This window comes from Mustela nivalis (genome assembly GCF_964662115.1).
Source record: "Mustela nivalis genome assembly, chromosome: 3".
NCBI classification, from domain to species: Eukaryota; Metazoa; Chordata; class Mammalia; order Carnivora; family Mustelidae; genus Mustela; species Mustela nivalis.
The window spans coordinates 30,602,681-30,622,370 of record NC_139022.1 but is presented as its reverse complement, the minus strand read 5'-3'; the positions used below and the strand labels follow the sequence as shown (position 1 = coordinate 30,622,370).

The window sequence follows — 19,690 nt, the reverse complement described above, 5'->3', positions numbered from 1 at the left end:
CTTTCTACCTTCTAATTCTCACAACATATATTTGTAGTGAACATCATCATTCTTATTTTACACATGAGGAAATGGGTTCAGATTAGTCCCTAGCAAGGTGGGGTCTACATAAGATTCCCACCCAGCTCTGTCTGACTTCGAGGTCAAGTGTCTGTGCTATGTTACTTTTGTTTGTGTGAATTTCTTGGTATGAGAGAAAGTGAAGTTGGTGGGAGCTGACAGGAGAGTGGGAGGAGATAAGTGTCAGGGACAGATGAACTCTTGATCATAGTAGAGTGTTTGTTGAATCCTTGACCTCTTAGAGACTGCTTTGAATTTTAGTGGAATTGAGCTCTGAGATCAGTGTGATCTTGGATGGTTGCATCCTCATTAAGCCAAGGTCCTTGGGGGAGGCAGAAAGATGCAGAGTGGTGATGGTCTGGAAGTCACTGGATGCCCTTTGTTTACACACAGTATTTAGTGGACATTCTCAAGGTGGGCCACAAAACAAAACAAAAGCCAATGTTTCCCATTCCCTTTCAGAATAGAGGAAGAGACAATTCCTTTCAGGTTGACCCATAGAAACCCTCCTCAGTTTTCTTCTCCTCCTTCTCCTGGGAGATAGTTTATTTGTTGACGTAGCTGAGATGAGCAGAGAAGTTTGCAGGCGCCTCCTTTCCCTGGGAATTTAATTGCCAAAGACTGGGGACAGAGATGTGGCAGAGGAGGGGTCTCCAAGGATTTGTGAAAATAGAAGTAACTTTCCTTAGTCACAGCAGAGGAGAACAATGGAGTGAGGAGTGAGGGAATAAGACCTTTAGCCTAGCACTGGGCCCTGCCCAACAAAGGGTGTCTTCCAAAGGTTAGGGGCTTCCTGCTGGTTCCCAGTGAATGCTTCTTCCTCTCCTGGTCCAGGTTACTCTGGATGCTCTCTTATGGATGGGGGATGTATGATGTCTCTGTACTATAATTGTTGTTCTGGAAGGAAGGCTTGTTCTGGAAGGCAATATCTATGTGGTTAAGAAAACACTGCCTGGATTTTAGCATGAGGCTGACTCTTCTAGGTTTTTGTTTGTTTGTTTGTTTATGTTCTATTCAGAACCCATTTTCCTCCCATCTTAACCAGTTTTATTTTTTAATATTTTGTTTATTTATTTGAGAGAAAGAGAGCACAAGCAGGGGAAGCACAGAGACAAAGGGAGAAGCATTCTTCCTACTGAGCAGAAAGCCTGCCATGGGACTTGATCCCAAGACCCCAGGATCCTTACCTGAACCAAAGTCAGATGCTTAAGCAACTGAACCACCCAGGTGCCCCTCCATTTCAAACAATTGTTTTTAGAAGATTTTATTTATTTATTTGACAGAGATCACAAGTAGGCAAAGAGGCAGGCAGAGAGAGAGAGAGAGGAGGAGGAAGCAGGCTCTCTGCTGAGAAGACAGCCTAATGCAGGACTCAATCCCAGGACCCCAAGATCATGACATGAGCCAAAGGCAGAGGCCCCACCACTGTCACTCAGGTGCCCCCATTTTCACCAATCTTAAAGCATTTCTTCAAAATCTCTCCACAGCCCTTATTGAAGATATCAGGGATTTCCTACCCATTAAGGGGTGCCCCAAGCATCTCAGTCAACTCCCATTTTCACAGTATATGAAAGATTCTGGAGGAGTTCTGACCTCACAAGAACTTCTTTTTTAATTCTGGAAAATTTCTCCTCTAAGGGAATGTCCTTTTTCCATTGCAGTCCCACTTCCTTCTAAGGAGATGGAGGTTCACTGGCTTCCCTGCACTGAAAGAGACCCACTGCAGACCCAACTGACTGATTAGAGAAGCCCTCCTTTGGTGGTGAAGTCTGTCTTCCAAGGACATAGGGCTGCAGTCTCCTGATCTGCCCTCATCTCCTCACTAGCACTTTCTCATGTCATTGATTACACAGTTTCCGGTAAGATTTTTCCTTCTATGTGACTTGTATTTACCCTCTTAATGCTTAAAATGTTTGTTCACTCCTCAATTACCTTTGCCATTCTGCTTACTATTTCTCTTGAGGTACAGACCTCCTGTGTGGTTAGATTTTGTTTCTGGAATGTTATTTTGCCTCCCAATTCTTTATTCTGTGGGTAGAACTAGAAATGACCTCAGGGCTCTCTCGTTCAACCTGTCATGTTGCTGCTTGGGAGAGAAGTCCACTGAGACCCAGGAGAGGAAGAGAATTTCTCAGGGTCTCACCACAGGTTTTAGGAAGGATGGGCACTGTTTTGTCTTTTCAATTCTAGAGAGGATGTGACAATGGCCAGACCTTCTGAAAATGCTCCCCATCCCCTCACCAAATGTTACCAGGAAAGCTATCTATCCCTGATGACATCTGGCTGTTAGATTTTGAATGAGAGTGGTGAAATCATTTCCTGCTGACCCACTACATGGGCCTATGTTTCTTTTTTCTTTATGTGGCAGATAATTTATTTATTATTTATTATTTATTTTTTTAAATTTAAATTCAGTTGTATTTCTAACTCTTAGGGAAAACTTTCTGTGTGCTGCTCCTCCACACCTTATACGTATAATTCCATGTGGATATTTTTTCCTATGTTCCTTCTTCTTGAAAGACATTTAGGGTCTTGCTGTAATTTTGAAAAGCATACTTTGGTGCCTTGCTCACTTCTATTTCCATTCCACAAGTTCCTTTCATTTCATAGCTGTCCCATGAATCTGGCTACTCTCTACTGAAGTTCTGCCCAACGCAATTCCCAGTGCACCTCTTTGGGAGTCTCTTACACACAGCTTAGGGCTTTGAGAATTCTGATCTGAGGAATGGAGGATGCCTTCTTGCTATAAAATATCTCCCAATATTGTCCGACTGAAAAAAAAAACATGTGTTGTAGCCACTTGGTAAGACTTTACCAGGAGAAATTTGCATCTCCATTGGAGGAAGCTAGGAGGGTCAGGCCATGACTATTGCCATTGTGCATATTGGAACCACCTGTTTCTGGTGCCTGAGAGGTACAGGGCAGCTATAGAAGACCTTGATGGGGCACGACTTCCAAAGAGAGCCAGAGGGGTTTGCAGGCTTTGTGGTCTACTCCACACTTTTCAAATATGATGGGAGAGTTAGAGATTCTGGGCTCTCACATCCCCCAGAGTCCCAGAAGTCAAAGAGATTATTGTGGCATTGATAACAGGAGAGCTCTGCTCCTCTGCCTGGCTGCCCATTTCACTCAGGTGCCCCCTGTCTGTCTGTTCCTCATCCCATGTGTTGTTGCCTTTCCTCTGATCCTTCTTTCTTAGCATCTGTGTCATCTCTTTCTCATTGTGTCTATGTTCCCTGCCCTCTATTGCATTGTCTTTGTTTTCTTACTCTTGGTCTCTTCTGGTGTCATTTCTGATAGCCTAACATTTTCCTTCTTTACTTTTCTCTATTTTGTCACATCCTTTTATCTTGTTGCCTTTTCCTTGACATCTTCCCATTACTCCTTTCATCTTTCCCTTCTTCCCTTCATCTCCTGTTAATGCTCTACTTTCTAACTTCCCACCCCTTCTCTCATGCCTCACAGCATTCTGTGTGGTCACTCTGATGTCTACTGTCATGCCCTAGGTTGGGGCTCTCAATCTGCTCTAAGTGCTATGACTACAGTGCTTATGACCACAGAGATCTCCTACAACACCCCCTGATGTGACATTTAGAATAGTATACATATCAGTGTTACTTTTTCTATAAAAGAAACTTTTAAAATATGAATTTATTACTTTTGCTTGAAAAAACACTAGTTTTTACTTGTATAGGTTTTTTTTTAAGTGTTATGCTACAAAGGAAGTTTAAAGAGAAAATATCTTCCAGGTACATCAGTTACCTGCTCATATGACAGTCCTCACTTAAGTTCAAGGAATACATGAAGACATTCTTACCAAAAACTAAAATATTACAGATCAAGCTAGGGTCTCTCTTTGACCATAATCCCCACTCAATCCTAACCCTCTCTGCAGGGTAACTTACTGTTATCATACTCTGTGTCCTTCAGCAATTTATGTGTATTTGTTTCTCATATTCCTGCCTGAGAACATTTCATTTGCCAAATTTATATCAACTTTTGTGGGTTAAAGTTTGTATTTATGTTTTCTAGTTATTAGTGAAATACAGCAGTCTTTTACAATCCATTTATTTATTAATTTAAATTAAATTAGCCAAGGTATTATCATTATTTTTTTAAAGCATAAGTGGGTTAACTGAACATAATAATAAGATTAATTTTTTAAATTTTTTTATTATGTTCAGTTAATTCACTTATGCTGGTTAACATCATTAATTTTGATATACTGTTCACTGATTTATTAGTTGAATGTAATACCCAGGGCTCATCATTTCATGTGCCCTCTTTAATTTCCATCATCTAGTTTTTTCCTTTTCTGAGAATTAGTGCTGACTTTTTTACTCCTCTTTCTTACTGATTTATGGGTGTACTTTATATCTTTTGGAAGATATTTGTGAAGATCTATGAATCCTTTTCTAGTACATATTGTATAATATGTATATAATATGTATATAATACATGTATATAATATGTATATAATATTGTAAATACTTGTGATTGTAATACTATATCTTATAAATATTTTGTTTATTTTTATGTTTTATTTAATGAGATTGCCCCTACTCTGAAGTCATACACATATTATTACTTTCTTCTGATGATGTTAAAGTTTCTCTACTTAGTTCTTTAACCTGCTAGGAATTTATTTTTGTGTGTGGTATGAGGTAGGAATCTAAATTTATTTTTCAAAACAGGTGAAAAAAATTTCCAAATCATTTATTGAATAGCCTTTCCCCCCCCCCAGATTTTACACCATATTTTAAAAATTGGACTACAAATTTTCATGCACACATGGGTCTGATTCTGGACTTACTTTGATCTGGCAATTTGCTTATTCCTTCACCAATACTAGACTTTATTTTTTGATTACTGAAAAGTCAGTTTTACTTTTTTCAAGATTACTTTGGCTTTTTTTCACTTTGTCTATTTTTAAGCAAATATTTATTAAGTACACAATACAAGCTGGGCATGCATGTTGGTTTCCACTTTATTGACTTCCATCCTGTGGAACATCACTTCAACATTATATTTATGTATTTTTTTAGACCATTTAGGTGTCTCACAGAATACAATTCAAGAGGCACAAAGTGTATACCATAAAGACTCTTTCCTACTCTAGATCCCTTTAGTCTGATTTTTATCATTCTTTCCACTGAGGCAAACAGTGTTACTAGTTTTTTTTTACTTCATTTCAGAGATTTTTACCAAAGATATAAATATACACACACATTTCTTTTTTAAATACACAAAAGTAAAATGTATTATTATGTAATATTACATGAGAAAATATATAACATTATATAGTTATATGGTTACAACCTATAACATAATTTATATAATAATATGTAAAACAATTATGACATACATCCATACAGTATGTAATATAACAACTTATATGTACAATTATAATAAATGCATTGCTCTGTTCTGTGCTGCTTTCACTGAACAGTATCATTAAAGAAAATTCTATATTGACACAACTTCATTAATAGGCCAATCAGAGAAAGATAATTAGCATGTGGTTTCACGCATATGTGGAATATAAGAAACAGCACAGGGCATCATAGGGGAAGGGAGGGAAAACTTAATGGGAAGTCAGAGAGAGAAAAACCATGAGAGACAATTAACTATAGGAAACAAAACGAAACAAAAGTTAAGTTCATCTTACCTTTTTAACTTTTTGTGGAAACTCCATACTATTTTTCACAGTGCACATTCTTCATTTTTGTTAGAGATTCTTTTTCTTAAAGAGGATTTAGAGAAAGGGGAACCCTCTTAGACCATTGGTGGGAATGCAAACTGGTGCAGCCACTCAAAACAGTATTGAGTTTCCTCAAAAAGTTAAAAATAGAGTTACCCTATGACCCAGCAATTACACTACTAGATATTTATCCAAAAGTTATAAACATGGTGATTCTAAGAGGCACATGCACCCCAATGTTTATAGCAGCAATGTCTACAATAGCCAAACTATGGAAAGAGCCCAGATGTCCATCAATAGATGAATGGATAAAGAAGAGATGGTGTAAATATATATAGGAATATTACTCGGCCTTCAAAAAGAATGAAATCTTATATTTGCAATGATGTGGATGTAACTAGAGGGTATTATCCTAAGTGAAGTAGTTAGAGAAAAGCAAATATAATAAGATTTCACTCTATGTAGAATTTGAGACACAAAATAGATGAACATAGAGGAAAGGAAGGAAAACAAAATAAGTCAAAATAAGAGAAGGAGAAAAATCATAAGAGACTCTTAATGACAGGAAACAAACTGAGGGTTGCTGGAAAGGAGGTGGATGGGGGTATAGGATAACTGGGTGATGGGCATTAAGGAGGGCGCTTGGTATAATGAGCACTGGGTGATACATGTGACTGATGAATCACTATACTTTACCTCTGAAACTTAAAAAAAAAAAAGAGAAACTTAGAGAATTTATTCTAAGCCAAGTAGCATTTAAAGAGGACAATACATTGGGCAAAGTTTTAATGTCTTTAGTATTGTGTCACTAAACATATACCACCTGCTTCTAGATCCCAACACATCGTCTGGCTCATCCCTCTGTAGGAACAATGGTCTGGGTGGGAAACCAGACTCTCATCTCCCACTTCATCCTCCTGGGTCTTTTCACCCACTCGCCACTACACCTCTTCTTCTTTTCTGTCATCATGGTCATGTTCCTGGTGGCCCTCTCTGGCAATGGACTCATGATCCTCCTCATCACCATCGACTCCCATCTGCACAGCCCCATGTACTTCTTCCTCAGCTGGCTGTCATTCATGGACCTCATGCTCATTTCCACCATCGTGCCGCGGATGGCCACTGACTTCCTCCTGGGCCGTGGCTCCATCTCCTTCACAGGCTGTGGACTCCAGATCCTCTTCTTCCTCACCCTCCTGGGAGATGAATGCTTCCTGCTGGCCTTCATGGCCTATGACCGCTATGTGGCCATCAGCAACCCACTGAGGTACTCAGTGATCATGAGCCACCGTGTTTGCTGGCTCATGGTGGCAGGGTCCTGGCTCTTTGGCCTGGTGGATGGACTGATCCAAGCCATTTTCACCCTTCGCTTCCCCTACTGTGGCTCTCAGGAGATTGACCACTTCTTCTGTGAGGTCCCTGCCATACTGAAGTTGGCCTGTGCTGACACCTCCCTCTATGAGACCATGATATATGTCTGTTGCGTCCTAATGCTGCTCCTGCCCTTCGCTGTCATCTCTGCTTCCTACTTGCGGATCCTGGTAGCTGTGCTCCATATGCGTTCTGCTGAAGGTCGTCAGAAAGCCTTTGCTACCTGCTCTTCTCACATGGCAGTGGTTTCTCTCTTCTATGGGGCTGCCATGATCACCTACATGCGGCCTCAGGCCTACCACTCCTCCAAGCAGGACAAGGTGGTCTCAGCCTTCTATACAATGATCACCCCTATGCTTAATCCACTCATCTATAGCCTGAGGAACAAGGAAGTGTCTGGGGCTCTCAAGAAACTCCTGGGGAGGTGTCCTTGTAGGGGGACAGGGCTAGGTTGACATTGGCAACTGAAGATGTGGGCTCTGGTTCTGGGAACTTGAATTAGCTTCTGTAGTTTGACTGGAAGAGAAACAGATGCTCTGTACTGAAAATAAAAGTCATTCTTTGGTCAGAGTTCATGATATTCGCATATTAACTTAATCAAGTATGTCCATGCTGAGTATGGATAGTGTGGAAAAAGGGCTGCACCAATGGCATTACAAAGAATGGGAGATACATAACCTATACCCCACTAAATTAGCAGGTGACAAGTTTCAGCTATTTTCCTCTATGGGAATTGCCAACTGAGGAAAACACCTTGCTCAAGATTGGTCTCTTTGGGTGGCTGCCTGAATCCCATGACTAGTCAATAAAGTATATAAAGGCTTGGTTCTTTTCCCTCAGTTTGACCCTGAAAGTCCATCCCAGCTCCAGAATGCCCTATAATAATCTGAGGCATCACAGGCTTCTCATCCCTGTATCCAGTTTTGCTTCCTTATCTCCACCATGAGTTCAATCCTTCCAGTGCTCTCTGATAAACCTTCCACAAGCAAAACTTGTCTCAATCTGCTTCCAGGAAACCTAACCTATGACAAGTAGAGATGAAAGAATGTTGGTAGGTTAAAGTCTAGTTTTCTAGATACATGTGGTCAAAATAAAATGTGGACACAGAAAACTTTGTTGCTTGATGGTATCAGAGAGAAGTCAGAAAGTTCCCTGAAGACTTGTAAGACAAGTTTAATGCAGGGGTGGCAAATGCAAATTCCTCCATATCTTGGCTATTGTAAACAATGATGTTATAAACATAGGGGTACATGTATCTCTTTGAATTAGTGTTCTTGTATTCTTTGGGTAAATACCTAGGAGTGCAATTCCTGGATCAAAAGGTAATTCTTTTTTTAACTTTTGGAGGAACCTCTATACTGTTTTCCACAATGGCTGCACCAGTTTACATTTACACCAATAGTGCAAGAGGGTTCCCCTTTTTCCACAACCTTGCCAATACTTGTTGCTTCTTGTGATGTTTGACTTTAGCCATTCTGACAGTTGTGAGGTGATATCTCATGTTAGTTTTGATTTGCATTTCCCTGATGATGAGTGATGTTGAGCATCTCTTCATGTATCTATTGGTCATCAGTAGGTCTTCTTTGGGAAAATGTCTATTTATGCCTTCTGCCTATTTTAATTAGATTATTTGGTTTTTGGGTGTTGAGTTGTATGTTTTTTTTAAATGTATTTTGGATACTAATCTTTATTGCATATGTCATTTGTAAATATCTTCTCCCATTTCATAGGTTGCCTTTTCATTTTATTGATTGTTTCTTTTGCTGTGAAGAAGCTTTTTATTGGGATGAAGTCCCAATAGCTAATTTTTGCTTTTGTTTCCCTTGTCTCAGAAGACATATCTAGAAAGAAGTTGCTATAGTCATTGTCAAAGATGTTGCTGTCTGTATTCTCCACCAGGATTTTGATTGATTCCTCTCACATCTAGGTCTTTAACCCATTTTAATTTTATTTTTGTATGTGTTCCACCCACATCACTATAAATGTTAAGTATTTGCCCTTTCTGATGCCTGAGTAGTATTCCACTGTATATATATACCACATCTTCTTTATCCATTCATCTGTTGATGGACATCTCAGCTCTTTCCACAGTTTGGCTATTGTGGACATTGTTGCTATGAACACTGGGAAGCCAGTGTCCCTTCGGATCACTACCTTTGTATCTTTGGGTAAATACCCAGGAGTGCAATTGCTGGGTCATAAGGTAGCTCTATTTTCAACTCTTTAAGGAATCTCTATACTATTTTCGGGAGTGGCCATACTAGCTTGCATTCCCACAAAAAGTGCAATAAGGTTCCCCTTTCTCTGCATTCTTGCCAAAATCTGGTGTTTCATGTCTTATTAATTTTAGCCATTATGACTGTTGTGAGGTGGTATCTCATTGTGGTTTTGATTTGTATTTACCTGATGCTGAGAAATGTGGAACATTTTTTCATGTGTCTGTTGGCCATTTGCAAGTCTTCTTTGGAGAAATGTCTCTTTCTGTCTTCTGCCCATTTATTGACTGGATTCTTTATTTCCTTTGGACTGAGCTTGATGTGTCCTTTACAGGTCTTGGTTACTAGTCCTTTATCTGAAATGTCATTTGCAAATATCTTTTCGCATTCTGTGGGTTGACTTTTAGTTTTGTTGACTGCTTCTTTTGTTGTATAGAAGATTTTAATCTTTTAAAAAATTTTTATATTTTTTTATTAACATATAATGTATTATTAGCCCCAGGATTACAGGTGTGTGAATCACCAGATATACACACTTCACAGCACTCAGCATAGCACTAGAAGATTTTTATCTTGATGAAGTCACAATAGTTTATTTTTGCTTTTGTTTCCCTTGTCTTTGGAGATGTGTCTAGCAAGAGGTTGCTGTGGCTGAGGTTGAAGAGGTTGCGGCCTTTGTTTTTCTACAGGATTTTGATGGATGGTCTCTGATTTAAGTCTCACTATTTGAAAGTTTAAACTTAGTCACATGGTCATTTTAAAAACAAAGAAATAATTATTTTTCCTCCGATAAATAAAAGCATAGACAATGTTTACCACAGAAGATTCCCACGGAAATAACTGGAACACTGACGTACTGAAGTATGTACATTAGTGAGAAGAAAGTGAAACAAAGTTGGGTACAAGATACCAGAGAGACCTCAGTTACTGCTAAATTATAACTGAGTATAATTTACTCAGATGCTAATTTAAAAAAATTCAACAACTAATTTTTTGTGATAAAAGGACTTGTCAAACAAAATTCCTTCCAAACAACTTCTTAAATGAAATATTTATTTATTTATTTATTTGAGAGCATGATTAGGGGGTTGGGCACAGAAAGAGGGGCACAAGCAGGGCAGAGGAAGAGGCAGAAGGAAGGGGAGAGAATCTCAAGCAGACTCCCTGCTGAGCACAGAGTCTGGTGTGGGGCTCAAACCAATGAGCCCCACATGAGATCATGACCTGAGCAGAAGTAAGATTCTTATCCAACTAAGCCACCCATTTGCCTCAACCAAAATAGCAAGTTTTGGCATAACCAGGAAAGAGACAAAAATGATGATTTGGGAGATGGCAACAAAGTAGGAGGACCTGAGGCTTGCCATGTCCCTTGAACATAGCTAAATAACTTTCAAGTCATCCTAAATAGCCCAGAAACTGACCTGGAGACTGACAGAACAAAATCCAAAACTAAAGAGAGAAGAGACCAAATTGAAGAAGATAGGAAGTTCAAAGAAATGGTTTAGGAGAGAAACAGATTACAGGTGCTCTGGAGAGGAAGGAATTGGGATTGCAAAGAGGGTGGGTGGAGACATTGAGAGAGAGAGAGAGAGAGAGAGAGAGAGAGAGAAGCAAGCAGGGTAACTACAAGGAGAACATTTCCCCAAGGCTATTGGCTTGAGAAATGAGAGTTCCTGAATTTTGTGAGTTAAAACCTGGAGTTTTGAAGGTCACTGGACTTGGCTGGGGTAAAGCCTTGGGGGTATTGCACTGCTCCTGGAGATAAGGCGGGCAAACAGCCCAGGGGCAAATAGTGATCTGAAGAATGCCTGGGGTATACAGGGAGGAGATTACTCACTCTACTCCAAGTGCATCCCTGAGAAGCAGCATTCACAGAGCTGCCTTTCCAGGAAAAAAAGGAGCTTCTCAGCTCCATTACCCTCCCTTGCCCCTCAGTAAATCACAGAACCACCTGTGGGAAGCAGCACACTGCCAACGCTGGCTGCATAACTTGCTTCCACCAAGCCCCAACCCTCTGGGCTCCAGCGGGACTGCACTTCTCATTCATGCAGGCCTCAGTTTCAGCTTGACGGGCACCTCACTTAGAACACCAGCACAAACCACTGCCCACGCCATGTTTCCCAACCTGAGAGTTCAGCAAGTCCTCACTTCTGGTGGAAGTGGTGACAGGTCTCATTTCAAAAGCAGAGTATAGCACACAAGATTAAAACTCACCACATCCAGGCCAGGGCCCAAACACTGCCCACGGCAGGCAAAGAGAGTCTTTGCAGATGACTGCCTTTAGCTCAAGTCGTGACCCCAGGGTTCTGGAATCGAGCCCCAAATTAGGTTTCCTGTTGAGTAGGGAGTCTGCTTCCCTCTCTGCCTTTACACCCACCCCTGCTCCTGCTCACTTGCTCTCTTTTTCTCTCTCTGTCAGATAAATAAATAAGTAAATAGTTTTTAAAAAAGATTAGTACAGAAATAAATGATATCGAAACTAAAAAAACAACAGTACAGATCAATGAAACCAGGAGCTGGTTCTTTGAAAGAATTAATAAAATTAATAAACTTCAAAACAGACTTATCTAAAACAAAGACAAAAGACCTCAACAAAATCACAAATGAGAGAGGAAAAATAACAACCAAAATCACAGAAATACAAACAATTATGAGAGAATATCATGAAATATTATATGCCAACAAATTGGACAACCTGAAAGAAATGGATAAATTCCTAGACACATGTAAATTACCAAAATGGAAACAGGAAGAAATAGAAAACTTGAACAGAATGATAGCTAGCAAAGAAATTGAATCAATAATGAAAAAAATACCCAACTAACAGAAGTTCAGTACCAGATAGCTCCACAGGTGAATTCTACCAAACATTTATAGAAGAGTTAATCAAAAAAATAAAGAAGAGTTAACAACTATTCTTCAGAAACTATTCCAAAAAATAGGAAAAAAAGTAAAATTTCAAATTCCTTCTATGAAGCTAGAATTACCCTAATACCAAACACAGATGAAAAATATTGCTACACAAGAGAACTACAGGCCAATATACCTGATGAACCTGGATGAAAAATTCCTCAATAAAATGCTAGCACACCAAATCCAACATACATTAAAAAAATCATTTACCACTATCAGGTTGGATTTATTCCTGAGTTGCAAGTGTGGTTCAATATTCACAAGTCAATAAATGTGATATACCATGTTAATTTTTTTAAAAAAGGATAAGAACTATGCAATCATGCCAATAGATGCAAAAAAGATTTGACAAAGTACCACATCTCCATGATAAAAACCCTCAACAAAATAGGTTTAGAGGGAACATATCACAACATAATAAAGGCAATATATGAAAAACCCACAGTTAATATCCTTCCTCAATGGAAAAAAACTAAGACCCATAACTTTAAGGCAGGGATGTTCACAATCATAATTATTCAAATAGACCTGGAAGTCCTAGCCACAGCAACCAGACAACAAGAAATAAAAGGCATCCAAATAGGCAAGGAAGAAACAAAACTTTCACTATTGGCAGATGATACACTATGGAAAAACCCAGAAGAATCCACCAAAAAACTTCTAGAACTGATACATAAATTCAGTAAAGTCACAGTATACAAACTCAACATACAGAAATCTGTCCATTCTATACACCAGTAATAAAGCAGCAGGAAGAGAAATTAAGGAATGAAACCCATTTACAATTTTACCAAAAACAGTAAGATACCTATGAATAAAACTAACCGAGAGGAGAAAGACCTGTACTCTGAAAACTATGAAACACTAATGAAAGAAATTGAAGCTGCCCAACTTCTTGCTCAACATGTATCCAAAGGTAAGATAAACAAAACAAAAATGAACTATTGGGACTTCATCAGGATAAAAAGCTTTTGCACAGCAAAGGAAATAGTCAACAGAACTAAAAGGCAACCTATGGAATGGGAGAAGATATTTGCAAATGATGTATCAGATAAAGGGCTAGTATCCAAAAAACTGTAAAGAACATATCAAAGTCAGCACACAAGAAACAAAGAATCCAGTCCATAAATGGGCAGAAGATATGAACAGACATTTCTCCAAAGAAGACACCCAAACGGCCAACAGACAAATGAAAAAATGCTCAACATCACTCAGTATTGGGCAAATACAAATCAAAGCCACAATGACTTTCTCTGCTTGATTTATTTCACTCAGCATGGAGCACTGGGTGTGGTGCATAAACAAGGAATCTTGGAACACTGAAAAAATTAAATTAAATTAATTAAAAACAGCACAATGAGACACCACCTTACAATGGTCAGAATGATTAAAAGTATCAACTGAGCAAACAACAGATGTGGAGAAAGAGGAAGGCTCTTCCACTGTTGGTGGGAATGCAAGCTGGTATGGCCACTCTGGAAAACAGTGTGGATGTTCCTTAAAAAGTTAAAAATAGAGCTACCCTATGACCTAGCAATTGCACTTCTAGGTATTTATACAAAGGATACAAGTATAGTGATTTGAAGGGGCACCTGCACCTCAATGTTTATAGCAGCAATGTACACAAGAGCAAAACTATGGAAAGAGACCAAATGTCCATCGCCAGATGAATGGATAAAGAAGAGGTGATATTTATATACAAAGGAATAATAGTCATCCATCAAAAATAATGACATTTTCCCATTTGCAAGGATGTGGATGGAATTAGAAGGTATTATGCTAAGTGAAATAAGACGGAGAAAGACAAATACCATATGAATTCACTCAGATGTAGAATTTAAGAAACAAAACAAATTAACATAGGGGAAGAAAAAGAAAAAGAAATTAATATAAAAAGGGAGAGGGAGGCAAACCAAAAGAGACTCTTCACTATAGGAAGAAAACTGAGGGTGGCTGGAGGGGAAGTCGGTGGGGGAAGGGGTAATTGGGTGATGAACATTAAGAAGGGCACTTGAAGTAATCAGTACTGGGTGTTATACGTAACTGATAAATCACTACATTTTACCCCTGAAACTAATAATACAGAAAGTGGTCACTAAATTGAATTTAAATAAAAATCTTTAAAGAGAATGTGTAGGGAATAATCTCAGTCTTTTGGTATTGGTTGAGTCCTGATTTGTGACCCAGTATGTGGTCTATTCTGGAGAAGGTTCCATGTGCACTTGAGAAGAATGAGTATTCTGTCCTCTTAGGGTAGAATGTTCTGTATATATCTATGAGGTCCAGTGTGTTATTCAATGCTCTTGTTTCTTTATTGATTTGCTGCTTCGATGATCTGTCTATTTCTGAGAGAGGGGTGTTCAGATCTCCAACGATTAGTGTATTCATATCAATATGACTCTTCATCTTGATTAACAGTTTTCTTATGTAATTGGCTGCTCCCATATTGAGGGCATAGATATTTACAATTGTTAGATCATCTTGGAGGATAGTCCCTTTAAGAATGATGTAGTGTCCTTCTGTATCTCTGACTACAGTCTTTAGTTTAAAGTCTAATTTGTCTGATATGAGAATCGCTACCCCAGCCTTCTTTTGAGGCCCATTGGCATGAAAGATGCTTCTCCATCCCTTCACTTTCAGTCTGGGTGTATCTTTAGGTTCAAAATGGGTCTCTTGTAGACAACATATGGATGGGTCCTGTCGTTTTATCCAGTCTGCAACCCTGTGCCGTTTTATGGGTGCATTTAGGCCATTCACATTGAGGGTGATTATGGATAGATACGTTTTTATTGACATCGTGTTACCTTTGAAGTCTTTCTTTCTGTAGATTGTCTCTCTATTTCTGTTCAATGTTATTCTTGGGTTTTTTCCTCCTTTAAAGAAGCCCCCTTAATATTTCCTGCAGTATCGGCTTGGTGGTTGCATAGTCTTTTAAGTCTTGCTGGTCTTGGAAACTCTTTATCTCTCCATCCATTTTGAATGTCAGTCTTGCTGGATAAAGTATTCTTGGCTGCATGTTCTTCTCATTCAGTGCCCTGAATATATCTTGCCAGCCCTTTCTGGCTTGCCAGGTCTCTGTGGACAGGTCTGATGTTATTTTGATGGGCTTTCCTCTGTAGGTAAGGATCTTCTTTGTCTTAGCTGCTTTCAATAGGTTCTGCCTACAATTATAATTCTTCATTCTTACTATTAGGTGTCTCGAGGACTTTTGAGAATCTGTAATCTTGGGGGGAAACCTTTCAGCCTCTAGTACATGAACACTGCTGGTTCCATTCACGAGATTCGGAAAATTTTCATGAAGAACTTGTTCCACTATATCTTCTAGACTTCTTTCTTTCTCCTCTCCTTCAGGGATTCCAATAATTCTGACGTTGGAACATTTCATGGCATCATTTTTTTCCCTGATTCTGTTTTCATGGCTTCTAAGCTGTTTGTTCCAGGCTTCCTCCTGATCCTTTCTCTCTATTTGTTTGTCCTCCACATCACTAATTCTATTTTCTGACTCAGCTATTCTAGCGTTAAGAGAATTTAGATTAGATTGGAACTTATTGAGAGCATTGTGAAGCTCATCCCTGGTAGCTTTCAGCTCTTCCCTAATATTGAAAACATGATCTCTGGTTGTTTTCAGTTCGGCCCTAATCAATTCCATTTGGTCACCCATGGCTTTCTCCAACCTAGCTATTGCTTGGATAATTGTTAGCCTGAATTCTCTTTCTGACATATTGTCTATGTTGATAGCCTTTAGCTCTGTTGCAGAAGGTCCATCCTCTGTATTTTTCTTCTGTTAGGCATTCCTCCTCCTAGTCATTTTGGTGAGAGATGGCTAAATGGATGTAGCTGGATGTATCGACTGCACCCTGGAACACTTCTGAGCAATCAGTGTTGCATGGAGCACTGGGTGTGGTGCAAAAATAATGAATACTGTTATGCTGAAAATAAAAGATAAAAAAAAACTTTAAAGAGAAACTGAAGCTTCTAGAAAGAAAAAGAAAAACATTCCATGCTCATGGATTGGAAGAACAAATATTGTTAAAATGTCTATCCAACCCAAAACTATCTGTACATTTAATGCAATCTCTATCAAAATACTAACAGCCTTTTTCACAGAGCTACAACAAACAATCCTAAAATTTGTATGGACCCCAAATACTCAAAGTAGTCTTGAAAAAGAAAAGTAAAGCTGGAGGCATCACAATTCTGGACTTCAAATTATGTTATAAAACTTTGGTTAACCAACATATAGTGTCGGAGGCAAGCCCCTGGCCAGGGTGGCCTCCGCCATTAAAAGATGGCACCTGGCTAGTTGCCAGGTTAGGATTGCCTCATGAGACTAAGCAGAATGCCCAAAGAGGAAGTAAACAGCATTGGTTGCTAGCGAAGTTGTTCATTTAGGTGTGCAGCCTGATTCGCTCCCTCCTGTACCCTGCTCGCTGATTGGTCATGTAAACGTATATAAGTGTGTAGACTTGCGGAAATAGAGAGAAGATACATCTGAACTGGGGCTTCTTGTTCCTTGTGGGTCAAGGGCAATAATATAGTACATTATTAGTTTTTGATGTAGTGTTCAGCAATTCTTTAGTTGTGTATAACACCCAGTGCTCATCAAAACATGTGCTCTGTTTAATACCCATTACCCAGCTACTGAACATAATTTTTAAAAAAAACTAAAAAAATAAATAAAACTGTAGTAATCAAAACAGTATGCTACTGGCACAAAATAGACACAAAGATTAATGAAATGACCCAGCTTCCTTGACCCCTTGAGTTGGGTTCTGTGAACAACTTGTAAGCATGATCCTTGAAGTTCTCACAGAACAGAGCCCCACTTGTCCATAATAGTAACCCTGTATCAGCCTTTTCTATTCATGTGTATTTCCCCACTTTTCTCTACATCCTTTCTGTGGTGACTTCTCAAATATAACACTTGCCTAGATGTCTAGCCCCAGCTATGCCAACTTAAGGCAGCTAGTGATGCTTGGTATGTATAGGACTCTCTTCTCTTTACATGATCTTAATAACCTAGTAGATATTAAAAGAATTGGGCAAGAAAAGTAGAAAGATGAGAAAAACTAAAAATGAAGAAAAACTTAAATTAATTTTGAAAAGAGAAAGGCCTGTGTTGCAGCCAAGGGAGAGAGAAAAGCACAGACAGATGCATCATCTTGCACGATTCTGAGAACCTTCCTGGGATACACAAGTGATAACAAGGTTGAGAAAGAAAGAGAAAATTGGTGAATCCTGGCACTTGCCTCCCATAGGCCAATCATGTCCTTAATAGGATGTTGTCAGCTTCCTCAAAGTACACAGAAAGACCACAGATGTCTAGTCCCCACTGCAGGTGAGCCTGGCATTCCTCCCATCCTCTTTGGTTTAGATTTCACCTATGAGTTGGCCTGTCAGATGAACTTGAAGTTGAATGAGCTGATCTCTCTTGAACTGGGTCCTCAACAACTGGAAATAGGAATGAGCAGAAGATGAGCGACACAATCCTATGCCAACTCGAGACCTTAGAGCGAGCAGGTAGTTGAGAAGCCATTTACTGATTTCCTAAGGAAAGTGGTAAAATGGACAGCACAGTGCATCAGGGAGATTTATCTCAAAGATGGTGGGAGGTTGGGGTATGAGGTGGTGGGTATTATAGAGGGCACAGATTGCATGGAGCACTGGGTGTGGTGAAAAAATAATGAATACTGTTATGCTGAAAATAAATTAAAAATAAAAAAAGATGAATGTGAGCTCTTTCCTTTCATATCTCTTTCAGAAGACATTGATGAGAATTGAAAGACAGCCAAGGGCACACACCACTCCAACACGGTCTTAATTGAGATAATAGGCTGGCTCATCTAATCATCCTACCAATGCTTCTCAAGCTTTTCCAAGGCAAAATAACCACCTGCTAGATACTCCTCAATACTGTAGATTCCAAGTTTCTACTTCCAAGGATGAGAAGTCAGTCAGTCACATTTATAGGTGCTGAGAGACTAAATAAAAGACAGATCATGAATTGATAATGGTGTAAAAGACAACTCTGGCCCACAAGCAGCCATATGCCCAGGAAACAACCCCCTTTTCTATGATAAACAGTTCAGGAAGCCAGCTGCCACAAGTTCAACTTGGAAGAAGTCAGATCCCTAACTTTAGTAACAACCTAGGAAGCTAATAATACTTTCTTTTTTTTAATTAAAGATTTTATTTATTTGACAGAGAGAGAGACACAGGGAGGGACAGAACTCAAACAGGTGGAGTGGGAGAGGGAGAAGCAGTCTTCCCATAGAGCAGGGAACCCAGCATGGGGCTCAATCCTAGGACCCTGGGATCATGACCTGAGCCAAAGGCAGAATCTTAACAACTGAGTCACCCAGATGCCCCTATAGTCTCCAAATAAACAGTTTCAGTTATTAACAGACAGCTTTCCAAAATTTTGTTCCCACTTCCAATTTAGGACAAACCACAGAAATCCAAACACATACCCTAACCCATCCCTCTGCTTTCAATTAACCTATTTCCAGTTTCCCCACGCCAACAGTTTCCAATCATAAACAATCTGAAGCCTCTCTTTTTTCTACTCTGAAGTTTTCCCACTGCTCTCTCTGTCATTGAGACTCTGCCAAAATACGATTGAGAGTGTCTGACTGCCTTACTATAGCAAAAAAAAAAAAAAAGCAACTTTGAAAGAATAACATTTTCTTCACTTATCTGCGTAGTCTTCATTTATTTTCTTTTTTTTTTAAGATTTTATTTATTTATTTGACAGAGAGAGATCACAGTAGACAGAGAGGCAGGCAGAGAGAGAGAGAGGGAAGCAGTCTCCCTGCTGAGCAGAGAACCTGATGTGGGACTCGATCCCAGGACCCTGAGATCATGACCTGAGGCAAAGGCATCGGCTTAACCCACTGAGCCACCCAGGCGCCCAGTCTTCATTTATTTTCACAATGCTCAGTAATTATTTGTTGAATGGACAAAAAATAATAATTTAATTAAAAAAAGCATAAGACAGCAATTGAGTACAAGTTTCACAGAATAACTGACCAGGCTCCATTTCCTGTCGTGCATGATGAAACTCCCAGATTATAGTTTAGATATCCACTCTGACCTTCAGTGGTGATCATGTTCTCTCCCAGCCCCATGTGCAGGTAAGGCTAAAGACTCTGAGAGAAGTATGGGTGAATATGTCAGGTGATATCCCATGGATGCCCTCTTCCTTCTTTAGGAGCAATCTGGGGTGTTTTTCAGAATCAGGGCTATGGGGAATGAACTTTGTCGTGAATTCAATTCATTAAATTTTTCTTCTTCGTTGGTGTGGAGCTTCTATTCCCTCAGCTCATTATGAGCTGTGTAGGGTACACTGAGACATCCTTTCTGCAATCGAGATATAAGCCTGGGACCTGAGCTCATCATCAGTTTTATGAGAACCAGGAGAACATCTTTG

At 39.3% G+C, this 19,690-nt stretch overlaps 1 protein-coding gene across 4 annotated transcripts; it reads left to right on the top strand.

The window, feature by feature from the left end:
- The first annotated feature begins 757 nt into the window (after window positions 1-757).
- LOC309861041 (olfactory receptor 2V1-like) lies at window positions 758-7,710 on the top strand. 4 transcript variants are annotated; one of them, XM_082723486.1, is made up of 3 exons: window positions 758-927; window positions 1,722-1,919; window positions 6,595-7,710. In XM_082723486.1, the coding sequence occupies exons 2-3, from the start codon at window positions 1,896-1,898 to the stop codon at window positions 7,585-7,587; spliced, it is 1,017 nt and encodes a 338-aa protein (XP_082579612.1). In that variant the 5' UTR covers window positions 758-927; window positions 1,722-1,895; the 3' UTR covers window positions 7,588-7,710. The 4 variants fall into 4 exon arrangements, with proteins under 4 accessions (XP_082579612.1, XP_082579615.1, XP_082579613.1 ...); XM_082723489.1 differs by having other exon boundaries at window positions 760-841; XM_082723487.1 differs by having other exon boundaries at window positions 817-894.
- Window positions 7,711-19,690: the final 11,980 nt, after the last annotated feature.